The sequence below is a fragment of the Oncorhynchus masou genome, chromosome 11 (genome assembly GCF_036934945.1).
Source record: "Oncorhynchus masou masou isolate Uvic2021 chromosome 11, UVic_Omas_1.1, whole genome shotgun sequence".
Lineage (NCBI taxonomy): Eukaryota > Metazoa > Chordata > Actinopteri > Salmoniformes > Salmonidae > Oncorhynchus > Oncorhynchus masou.
Window position 1 is genome coordinate 19,654,095 of NC_088222.1, and position 11,533 is coordinate 19,665,627.

An 11,533-nucleotide genomic window follows, 5' to 3' on the forward strand; every position below is an offset into this window, starting at 1 on the left:
AGAGAGAGATTTACATGGTTATCAAAACATCGCGCCACGGTAAACCTACACGAAACACAGCCCTTATTTTAAGTGTTTATAAAATCCCATATGGGAAAAACGAATGGAGGAAAAAAATGTGGAACCATTTCCTCCATTCGTTTTTCCCATATTAGATTTTATAAATCCCATATTAGATTTTATAAACACTTAAAATAAGGGCTGTGTTTCGTGTAGGCTTACCTTGGTGTGATGTTTTGATAACCATGTAAATCTCTCAATATTTTCACCTGTATTTCCCCCCCAAAATGAAATGCTAATTAGATGTTCATGTAGCTATCATAAAGAACTACACATGCCATTATGATCTGGACGAGCCTGCCGAATCGAGACAAAGGCAAGAATCTCTGGATTAACTATCTAATTTTAGCTAAATGTGGTAATAAATAAATAGGTTACATTTCTTTGAATTGACAATTATGTGAACTGTCTTGTGCAGGTTTTTAAATTGAATCAATACCTGTTAGCAAAGGTGTCAGTTAAAGATGACGTGCAAGAGGGTTTTGTAGTACTTGCATGATGCCTACTTTGATGTTAATTATCATTTTTGAATCTGAGTAAATGGAACCAAATATATTGATGAAAGTCACCTTGTTAGAGAGTTACATGGTTATCAAAATGTCACACCCTTATTTGAAGTGTTTCTAAAATTCGTTATGGGAAAAATTACTGGTGGAGAAGCGATAGGAACCATTTCTCTGCTTGACAGCTGGGTATCATGACGCCTCCACTGTGGGCCTCTATTATTATCTCAGTGGTAGGATACATTGCTGCCAGCACAAGCAGGTCTAGCAAAGAACTAAAATGAACAAGTCACTCAGTCAAACTAATTATGATTTTCAAGTCAGTAAAAAGAGTAGTTAAAAAAGAACAAATCGTTTGCGAATTGCACATCACTAATGGACTTTTACTTTCAGCAGGTCTACAATATGACATAACATGACAGGTGAGAACCAGCCAACCATATGACAACTGATCAGACATGCTATATTTGGCATCAAATTGTTAATATTTTTTTTTGATAAATGTATCATCATCATCATTGCACCTTTGTTTCCAATCAGAATTGTAATATCTCTTGTTGAATATAGAATATAAGCATTGAAATACACTTTCAATATAAAAACGTAACATTGTATGTCATTTAGGCCTATTCAATGCAAAGTCACAGTTATTCATAAAGGGAGGAAGTGTCTGTGGACTGTGTTGTTCTTGAATGAAAACCACTTCACCTCAAAATAATCACAGTAAATTAGATAAAGGTTGTTGATATAAACAAGAAACCCCCAAAATACAAATATCACATCACTTTGTAGACAGTGTTCAGTCATTGTCATAGATGCAACCTGCAAAGAAATGACAGCTATTACTAGAGATGACTGACATTTAAAAAAAAAATCTCAGACAAGAAAAACATATCAGCACCATATTGCAAGAATAAAATTGATAGCGTTGATCGCTTGATCTTCTGATTTAGCATATATTATGATATTCATTATTAGATGCCGTTGCATGTCAGGTCTGAAACATACCATCACTAATGTCATCATAGATATCAGCATCTCTGTAAAAGCAAAACAGATGATTGGTATCAAATTCTGGGTATTTCATATCCAAGCATTTTTCTCTGCAGTTTAGTAAACTGTTAATTACATACTATACAGTATATTATGTGTATTTATGGATGTGATTTTGTATTATCTATTTTTGTGTTGTACTTACTCTACTACAATATGGCTGGTCAAGACGTAGCCGACTGAAGGAGAGAGAGATGGGGAGAGATCATTGAAGTTAGTTCCCTTGCAGATGTGTTTTATTGCAGAACGCCTATGTATCACACTGAGGATTCATTGTTACTCACACTTGCCCTCCTCGTTTCTGCAGATGAGTTTGTTGTCTACAGGCTTAACGATGACATCCAGAGTCTCCCCAGGTCTCAACAACAGATCTTTACTGCTCCACTTCTTATTGGCCAAGGTGGAAACGATGGTCACCTGATAGAGTACCTGGATTTCCCCATCATACTATAGGAATGAGAGGTCAGGTTTGAGGATTGAATGAATGTACAAAAAATGTAAAATTATAAACTTAAATTGTGATAGGCAAATTACCTTGAACTTCTTTCTGAATTCCTTCTCTTCCTTTTCAAGTGTCTTTAGCTTTTTAGGATCTTTGTCCTCAGCCTTACCCTTGGTTTTACTTAGTGGGAGACTGAAGAGAGAAAAACGGGACATTATCAAAATGCTTCCCAGTGGATGATAAGGACATTCTTATGTAATTACTGCGACTTTGTTTAAATACGGGTTAAAAAAAATACTTTCTCTGTCATTACCTGCTAATAGGTGGAGGCAGATGGAAGTTAGTGGTGTCAACATCATCATAAATATCTGAATCACTGACTTCAGAAGATTCTTTTTAGAACAACAAAAGATACAGAGAAATAACATCAAGAACACATTGAAACGGAAGGGAAGTTAACAGTACTTTCACAATTCTATTCTTCAGTTGTTGTAATGCCACCGACACAGAACACACATAGTCACTCTGCATATTAATCATATTAAGTTACCAGTTTTTCCTGTCTGGTCAAACTGGGAAGGTGGGGATACTCTGAAAATGACAAAAACAGAATTAAAATATTAGTCCATGTTATGTCTGGTGCAAGTTGATTTTATTGATTGTGGGTTCATTGTAAGCAAAAGGACACAAATCAATACAGAGAATCTAGCAATAATAAAACAAAAACAGGTCAACAAATCACAACCAATGGAACTATGATTAGAGTTGAGGTTTTTTTTCCACACCTGTGCATAGAACATTGTAAGTGAGTGCATCTACAGTAGATGTATAGAAAGAAATGGGGAAGGCTGTTCATTCATTAAAGGATGTAAAATAAGTATTTATTTAATGATTTACAGTGCTTGACTTGGGCAGGAGCTCACCAGAGCTAAGTACCGTTACCCCAAACTTTCTACTGCTTGAGCTCCTGTTCCTCTTATAGAATATTAGCTCAATGGTATTGTGGAGCTCCTGCACCTAAATATTAATGGTACCGGGACCCAACATGAGTACTAGCACCTATTTCAGTCCAAGTCAAGCATTGATGATGTAAGTATGATTTCATTAAATTATTCAGTAGTGAGGTAATGAATCCCTTCAGTCCCTCCTGATTAGTGCTTTGATATTTGGGGTTATCGGGATAGGAGGTAATTACAGTGTATTTCCTGATCCATCTTATGGTATTACTCAATTTTGCTGCCTGGGCTTTTCCTCCACTGGTCGAAGCCCTTAATAAACATCCAAGAGCGAGGTTTAGGAGGGGATCTGGAGTCCGAGGGGCTAGGGCTGCACATACATACTTATTCACATACTTACACAGACACATGCATAGAAAATATACACTCACAGATGAATGCACACCAATGAATCTACACCATCATAGTGCAAAAAGATATTCTCACCTGACGAAGCTTGAATCGTCAAGATCATCATATATGTCACTATCCTTATCAGGAGGGGAAGGAAAAACCACTAGGAATGACCAAGATAAAAATGTAATCTAGATTTAACTAAAGTAAATCGTGACCACATTACCATATTGTGTTGATCAGTTTCAATATTACGTTTTGGTCAATTGAAACTTACTTCCTGCACTCTTAATCCCACTGGAATGAGGAGGACATCATTCCATTGGATCACATAATTACACAATCAAAAGACAGAAAGAAATTCATGCAGTTACAATAATAAGGTTTTCATGTCTTTCCAATGGTTATTTGTCTCAAATGTTTTTTACAGTGTCAGCAGGATCGAGAGCCATTTTACCTGCTGAGGTCATTCTGAAAGGCCACATCATCGTATACCTCCGGTTTGTGCTCCATATGACTGGATATAGACACACCCTGATGCTTCAGGGTGTCAAAGTCAATCTCAACAGACTCAGTCTTCACATAGCCATCTGCAAATATACAGAGCACATGTTAGTCTTGCACATGAAGAACAGTCAAAAGGATGTGAGGGAGAAAAGAAACCTGGAATAGGAGCGAGGAGAAGAAGGAGGAGGAGACAGCTGTCACTTACAGGAGCCGTCCTGTGACCTCCCTAGCCAGCGTCCTTCTGGGTTGTCCAAAACACGCATGATGTCAATAGACTCTCCCTGCTTCAGCCCCAGGTCCGTCTTACTCCCTTTACTGTCCACTCTGGCCTGGACCCTGTGGATGACCTTCAGTGGACCAGTCAGCTGCCACAAAAGGAAACATAAATACATGATAGAAGATGCAGCGTAAACACATTCACTTCATAAATAGTATACTGGAATACAATAAATAAATCTACAATAAAGCAAGATCTAGGGGAACTACCGAACAACAGGCTTTTGCGAACACTTACTTTGAATTTCTTTTTGGCCTCTTGTTCTTTCCTCTCACGTTCTTTCTGTTCTTTCCTTTCCACCTGTCGTTTTTTCTCCTCCATCTCTCTCTTCTTCTCCTGCTCCTTTGATTCCACTGCCCCCCTGATTAGAAATAAGTGTCAGTGGTGTTAATGCTCACTAGAGGGCAGTGTTTATATAAAATTATAGACTTGTCTCAGACATCTCATCAGCTTTTGGGCGCTATAGAGTCGCTATAGAGTCGCTATAGAGTCCTCTGTCTATGTCTAAAACCGGTTTCCAATTTCACAGATTGGTACAATAGAAAAAGTTGAATAGAACTTGGAGGGAATCTTTCTCACCATCTTTTGTCAAGATCTTCATACATTTCATCACTCTCACTGTCCTATTGGATGAAAAAGATGCAATCAGAATACTGTAGGCCTGTATGGTGGTATTTAATCAAATACATAGGCCTAAATTGGACAAATGAGGAATTAGGAAAAAGATTCACCTTAGTCTTTTGACTAGGATGTCCTCCAGAGGGAGGGGGTGGAGGATTGTTCATTAATCCCACATCATCATAGTTCTCATCTGGGTCAGGTTGTATTCTGGAAGCAGAGACACAAAGTCAGTCAACTGGCCAAAATGACCCACCGCATCACAATGGAAATAAGGTCAGTGGACAAGTATGCCAATGGGCATAGACGTCAGTTCAACGTCGATTCCATGTTGATTCATTGTAATTTCATTGAAATGATGTGGAAACAACATTGATTCAACCATTGTGTGCCAAGTGGGATTCTACTTTGAAAGTTACTGAAGGAAATAATGAATATTAGGATCTAAACAAAAAAACGGATTTGTGAAAGGGAAGGTGTGCTGTTTCTATGCTCTGAAGCAATTGCAGTGTGTGTCTACAGGCTTATGTGCATTTTAATTATGTATGTACTTCACAGGAGGTTGGTGACAACTTAATTGGGGAGGACGGGCTCATGGTAATGGCTGGTGTGGAATGGTATCAAATACATCAAACATGGTTTCCATGGGTTTAATTCCATTCCATTAGCTCTGTTCCGGCCATTACTATGAGCCGTCCTCCCCTCAGCAGCCTCCTGTGATGTACCTCAATGCCAGTAGTGGTATTTTCTAATATCGTCTGGTTTTCATACGACTCCACTCTGATTATCAGAGTCCGGCACTCACATGGCTTCTGGTGGTCGCGGGGGCAGGCTAAGGGCCATGGGGTGAGAGGGCAGGGGTGGGGCCATATGGTTACTGGGGTGAGAGGCAGGGGTTGGGGGAACAGATCTCTTCTTTAACCCAGCAGGACCTTCAAGGGAGACAACACAGGCCTTTAGATGACCACCATTCACTTATTCTTTATGTAACAGAGCTTATATAAAGCCACACACTGCTCTGTAAAGCAAATTCAACAGCTCTAATCTGTCTCTCAGTTGTCAGATTCTGTCTTGTGGTTTGTGATGAAGACCTATGATGCAGCCGAGTGTGTGAGTGAGTGTGTACTCTACGTGTGCATGCATGTGCGTGTGTGCGTATGCGTGTGTGCATGCAAGTTGCCTGTCTGCGTGTGTGTGTGTGTGTGTGCGCGTGTGTACATGCAAGTTGCCTGCCTGCGTGTGTGTGTGTCTGCGTGTCCTCTACTACCCGTCTCTGGGGGTTCTGATCAGTGGAGCATACAACCACATAAACCCCTCTGGTCTGGGTGCAAGACGGAAAGTCTGAACAACTGCAGCATGTTTAGAAAACCACAGCAGAAGCATCTTCACTATTAATGGATTTGGCGGTATGTAACTTATTAGTTACGTTTGAGATAGAACACTTACCATCAGTACTAGCCTCTGTGCCCTTCTTGAACTTATCCAAGGTCACCCTAGGAGGCCGGTTGGGTTTGGCTGGCGCAGTCCCTATTGCCAGGAAATTAGGCATGGGGTTCAATTTGGGGGGGGACGGGCTACTGTTGCTCACCCCCACGACTGGGGAGGTGGGACCCAGGGGCTTCTTAATGAAGCTTGGTTTCTTACTGGCTGTAGGTATAGGAAGACAAGAGTCGCTGGAAGTGAGGGGAAGTTTGGTTATTTCCTTTACCCCATTCTCAGATAGGGTATCTCCTCTATTGAACATGTTCTGTGCAGTCCTGAAGTTGGAGGGTTTGAGGATAGAAGCTGCTCCCAGTGGTTTGGTGGTAGAATCCACTGCTCCATCCACACTATCCTCTGTCTGTAGACTCATCTTTGCAATGGAGATTATGTTTTTTTTGGAAGGGGGTATTTTGGGTGGGATGGAGTTCGAGGTACCCCCACTATCGTCAGGTTTGGGGCTGCTGTCTTTGACCCAGGAGGGTTTGGCCACACCCAGGGGAGGTTTGGGAAAGGCAGACTTGGTGTCAGACGAGGTCAAGCTCAGAGATTGCTTCTGGAGAGGGAGTTTGGGCAAAGGGCTTTTGACCTCAGCATCCTGGGATATCTCTGGGCCAGGTGGTTTGAGTTTATAGGGGTACTGTTTGACAAAGGAGGGTTTGTCCCTGACTTCTGGAGCGCTCTTGGTGGAGATGGTGCTCTTGAGGAAGTTGGGTTTGGGCGCGGTGGAGGCTGCACTGCCTGAGAGGCTGGTCTCCAGGGCAGGTTTCTTAGGCTGGATGGGGGGTCCTGAGGACAGGGTGGGGTGCACTGTAGCTTTTGGACGTTCTGAGGAGATACCCTCTGTAGCATTTCCCCCCGTGTTGAAGCGAGCAGTGATGGCCTTCACATCAGACTTGTTGTCCTGCTGGCAAGAAACAGAGAAAGACTACTGAGGAGGAAGTGTGCTTTATGTATACACTCTCAGGAGTTTCCCCTAATAAATATGAATTTGAGGAAGACGGAAACATTTAATGTCATTCACATCAATATTGCCTTATTGATTCATTAACCACCATTGAAAATGTCTCTACTATACAAACACAGGCACATTTAATGAGGGAGCTAGAGAAAGAAGAGAGGGAGAGAAAGGGAGAGAAAGGGGTGGGACCCAGGGGGGAGAAAGCTGGAGGTTGTAACAATTGTTCAACTGACATTTAGAAATTACTCCAACTTCCACACGTACAACTACTCATTCCAAACCAATCACAACATCTAAGAGAAAGGTTGTCTATGATTTTACAGCTCAGATTGATGAAACTCAAAGGACAGAATCTAAAAAGGATCCTAAGCCTTACGACCGAACCCTGAGTAAACTATACTGTGTTTGCACCATGTTGGTATTTTTAGCCACTTCAATCTCACTGAAGTAAGCCAACAATGATTCACTTACCTATTTGTGTCTTGAGGTACTAAGAGCACTTAGACCCTCAGGACCCAGTGTGTGACAGATCACACAGGAAATGCAACAGTCACGGTGCTAAACAGGAAGTGGACACATAGCTGTTCTGTGCTCACATTACTTGATTAACCCATGCTTTGTTTTTCATAGTCAATATAGGAGGTCTAACGATAATGGTTCTGCTACTTACTATTTGACAAAAACAATATATTGAATGGCTGGTTGTTAAAAATATAATTACGATGACCTAAGATGGCCCAAATAACCAGATTACCACTCTATGGTGAAAGAGTTCTTTAACTTCTGTGTCCGCCTACATTGTTGTTGTAGCTGTAGTCTCTTGTTAATCCTGTATTTCCATGCTCAAGATGCAAATGACAAAAAATCTGTTTATTTGTGTTCTGTCTGTGTGAACAGGTACCATAGGTTCTGGGAACTCTACTCTGGTGTGAGGTTTTGAACATGCATCTGTTATAAGCTGCACTAGTGATAGCTGCAGTAAAAGACTACTGTATGCTCCATGTTGTTGACAGTAAGGGATAAGTGGTGGATGGCTTTCCTCTTGTAGCACCACACCTCACATTAATGAGGTTTGTTTGAATTGAGACAGAGCAGCCTATCATGTGGAAGTGCTGATAAGTCCGGAGGACAGACATTCAGGGTGACAGGGTGCCGTCGGCACAAGGCCAACGGCACCCTGCACAGGGAGGAACACGCTGTGCTGTTGTTGAACTTGGACAGACAATTGAGACAGCTAGGGGGGCAGAAGTGTCCATAAGAAGTGGCATCAACTAATCAATTAATGAAACATGTTAACACTTGTTTCACAATGTATTGTATTTAATGAATACACAAATAGCCTAATAAATAGTGTCATGTCATATAAAGAGCAACTTGTAACACAGCCACAGAGGGAGATTATTTATTAGGTATCTGAATATCATTCCCACTGGTTCTGCTTAAAGCAGTCAATGCACGTGACATGTTCAATCATTAGCTAAACACTACCTTTTGCCTCATTGGTGAGCATGCATGACTATTGCTCAACTCCATAGTTTCCCCCCAGAAACGACACGGAATCCACTTCAGGTGGAATCCACTTACAGTGGCAAGAAAACATATGTGAACCCTTTGGAATTATCTGGATTTCTGGGTAAATTGTGTAGTGGAAATTTCCTGTATTTACCATATCATGAGACCAAACCACCACACAAGTCAGAGTTATCATAAAGTCCATCTTTAATTAATATGAGCTCCATCACAACCCTGTGACTCTCAGATCAATTCAGTGTCTTTAAATGAATTCTCTGAGAGTCCTTACACATTGCAACCGAGATCCTTTATTCAAAGACACACATAGCCAGACAGCATTGGCTATAAATTATCGTACAGCTTTGTCTCCTAAACTATGTTCTTATCTCGCTCTTGGTACCACTCAGGACCAAAAACAAAAACTCATCCACTAGCATATATCAAATACACCCCTCCTGGACAAGATCACAGAGACACAGTGACTGGCACACAGACATTGTGGAGCCAATAGATAATTGGTTCCCCCTCAATCATCCCTTCACATGGTTTAAAAGATATGTTTACATATGAAGACAAGCTTGACCTTTCCCCTCTCTGCATCTCTATCAGCAGTAAATTACAGCCAATAACAGAGGTTCTACAGCAACACATTGACTTTTTTGATACATGAGATGATTTGGCTGTGAGCTGGGAATTATTTTGGTATGACATGGCCTTGAACAAAATCCATGGCTGAAAAAAAAGTAGGCTGTTGTAATTAAGATGACTTAGTATTAATGATTTTTCCAACATAATAACTAACCTCCTGACACACTAAGGAGAGGTCAGTGTCTTAGATGTTGTTCTTGTAGCTCAATAAAGGATAACATGTCTTGAGTAAAAGCAAAGAGGAACCAAAAGTTTCAAGTTGAAAAGGCTGTATTACACAATCCAGACTGCCACAACCCTGTTTAGCAAAACTGCTTTGAACAAGTACTTCTCTAATGCAGAGGTTAAGAGCTACTCTAATAAGAAAAAAAACAAAAAGACATCAACAAACTTTTGTAATCTCCGTCTCATAGCGCTTTCATAAAACTTCAAAGAGAAATGTGCAAAGAAAACAGGGCACCGTATAACAAAGAAAATTAAAATAGAATAGTATATATTTACAAAACTCCCGCTCCTACCTGCCACTACACTACGTTGTACAACAAGGACGGTAAACAAACAGTAAAGCTTTCCCAAGTGAAATGTTCTGCCCTGTTACATGTATATCCTACTACCATTCACTTTTTATGTATAAACCCACCTGTCACTGACCTGTATATACTTGCATTCTCATGTTTAACTCTCATTGCAGTTCTTGTGTGTTTTTTAGTCAGACTTTTTAACATTTTATCTATGTTATCTAAGTTATGATTATCATTGCACTGTTGGAAAGATCTCTCAAGGTTAGAATATTACTGTACCACAGGAGGATGTTGGCACCTCAATTGTGGAGAACGGGCTCATGGTAATGACTAGAGTGGAATAAGTGGCATGGTATCAAATACAGCAAACACATGGTTTCCAGGTGTTATTTTCCATGACGATGTAGATCAAATCAAATCAAAGTTTATTTGTCACGTGTGCCGAATACAACAGGTGTAGACCTTACAGTGAAATGCTTACTTACAGGCTCTAACCAATAGTGCTGAGAAAAAAAAGTATGTGTGTGTGTGTGTGTGTGTAGGTATGTAAAGAAATAAAACAACAGTAAAAAGACATTTGAAAATAAGAGTAGCAAGACACCGGTTAGTCAGGCTTATTGAGGTGGTATGTGCAGACAGACATTGTGGAGCCAAGAGATAATTGGTTTCCCCTCAATCATCCCTTCACATGGTTTAAAAGATATGTTTACATATGAAGACAAGCTTGACCTCTCCCCTCTCTGCGGCCCAAGTAACTGAACCCAGGACAGAGAAAGGATAACTGCAAATGGCCACCACTATAGTACAACAAGATACATTCTAAATGAGAAATAACTCACAAGCATATCATGAAAATAAAACATGTTATCTATGTTACCCAGCTATTCTGATTCATCCCCAGCAATTGGTCATCAAATTTGATCTGCTCCTCATCTAAGTCACAACAATCCTACTACCATTCACTTTTTATGTATAAACCCACCTGGCACTGACCTGTATATACTTGCATTCTCATGTTTCTTTAACTCTCAATGCAGTTCTTGTGTGTTTTTTAGACATTTTATCTATGTTATCTAAGTTATGATTATCATTGCACTGTTGGAAAGATCTCTCAAGGTTAGAATATTACTGTACCACAGGAGGATGTTGGCACCTTAATTGTGGAGAATGGGCTCATGGTAATGACTAGAGTGGAATAAGTGGCATGGTATCAAATACAGCAAACACATGGTTTCCAGGTGTTATTTTCCATTTGCTCCGTTCAGGCCATTATTATGAGCCGTTCTCCCCTCAGCACCCTCATGTTTACTGTACTGTTTTACACCTGTTGTATCCTGTGCACGTGCCAAATAAACTTTGAAACATGAAGCTAGTTATACAGTAGCTAATAAAGATACAGTACCATTGACTGTAAGTTTGGTACTCACCATAGTGGGAACAGTCAGCGCCCAGGGAGTCTCTCCAGTCTGTACGTGGGCTGGTGGTCCTTGGGTAGGGGAGAGTCTTTGTTTGTGCATGTGAATGAGTTCCTCTTGTGTGTGTGTGTGTGTGTGTGTGTGTGTGTGTGTGTGTGTGTGTGTGTGTGTGTGTGTGTGTGTGTGTG

The 11,533-nt window shown here is 40.6% G+C and overlaps 1 protein-coding gene across 6 annotated transcripts; it reads right to left on the reverse strand.

The window, feature by feature from the left end:
• Window positions 1–855: 855 nt before the first annotated feature.
• LOC135548281 (FYN-binding protein 1-like) lies at window positions 856–11,531 on the reverse strand. Of its 6 annotated transcripts, none has more exons than XM_064977719.1 (17): window positions 11,358–11,524; window positions 6,256–7,192; window positions 5,615–5,741; window positions 4,923–5,019; window positions 4,771–4,814; window positions 4,429–4,552; window positions 4,120–4,279; window positions 3,865–3,997; window positions 3,685–3,704; window positions 3,501–3,570; window positions 2,609–2,649; window positions 2,372–2,450; window positions 2,151–2,250; window positions 1,901–2,063; window positions 1,762–1,795; window positions 1,572–1,603; window positions 856–1,385 (listed from the first exon to the last, which is right to left on the reverse strand). In XM_064977719.1, exons 1-17 carry the CDS (start codon window positions 11,445–11,447, stop codon window positions 1,363–1,365), a joined length of 2,274 nt encoding a protein of 757 aa, XP_064833791.1. In that variant the 5' UTR covers window positions 11,448–11,524; the 3' UTR covers window positions 856–1,362. The 6 variants fall into 6 exon arrangements, 4 of the variants coding, with proteins under 4 accessions (XP_064833791.1, XP_064833790.1, XP_064833792.1 ...); XM_064977718.1 differs by having other exon boundaries at window positions 6,256–7,195; XM_064977720.1 differs by lacking the exons at window positions 3,501–3,570; window positions 3,685–3,704 and having other exon boundaries at window positions 6,256–7,195; window positions 11,358–11,523.
• Window positions 11,532–11,533: the final 2 nt, after the last annotated feature.

Coding starts and splice junctions, on each gene's coding strand:
- LOC135548281 (XM_064977718.1), bottom strand. CDS start 11,447: ATGCACAAACAAAGACTCTCCCCTACCCAAGGACCACCAGCCCACGTA. Junction 5,020..5,614: donor CCGCGACCACCAGAAGCCAT/GTGAGTGCCGGA, acceptor CTCTGCTTCCAG/AATACAACCTGACCCAGATG. Junction 4,280..4,428: donor AGGCCAAAAAGAAATTCAAA/GTAAGTGTTCGC, acceptor CTTTTGTGGCAG/CTGACTGGTCCACTGAAGGT.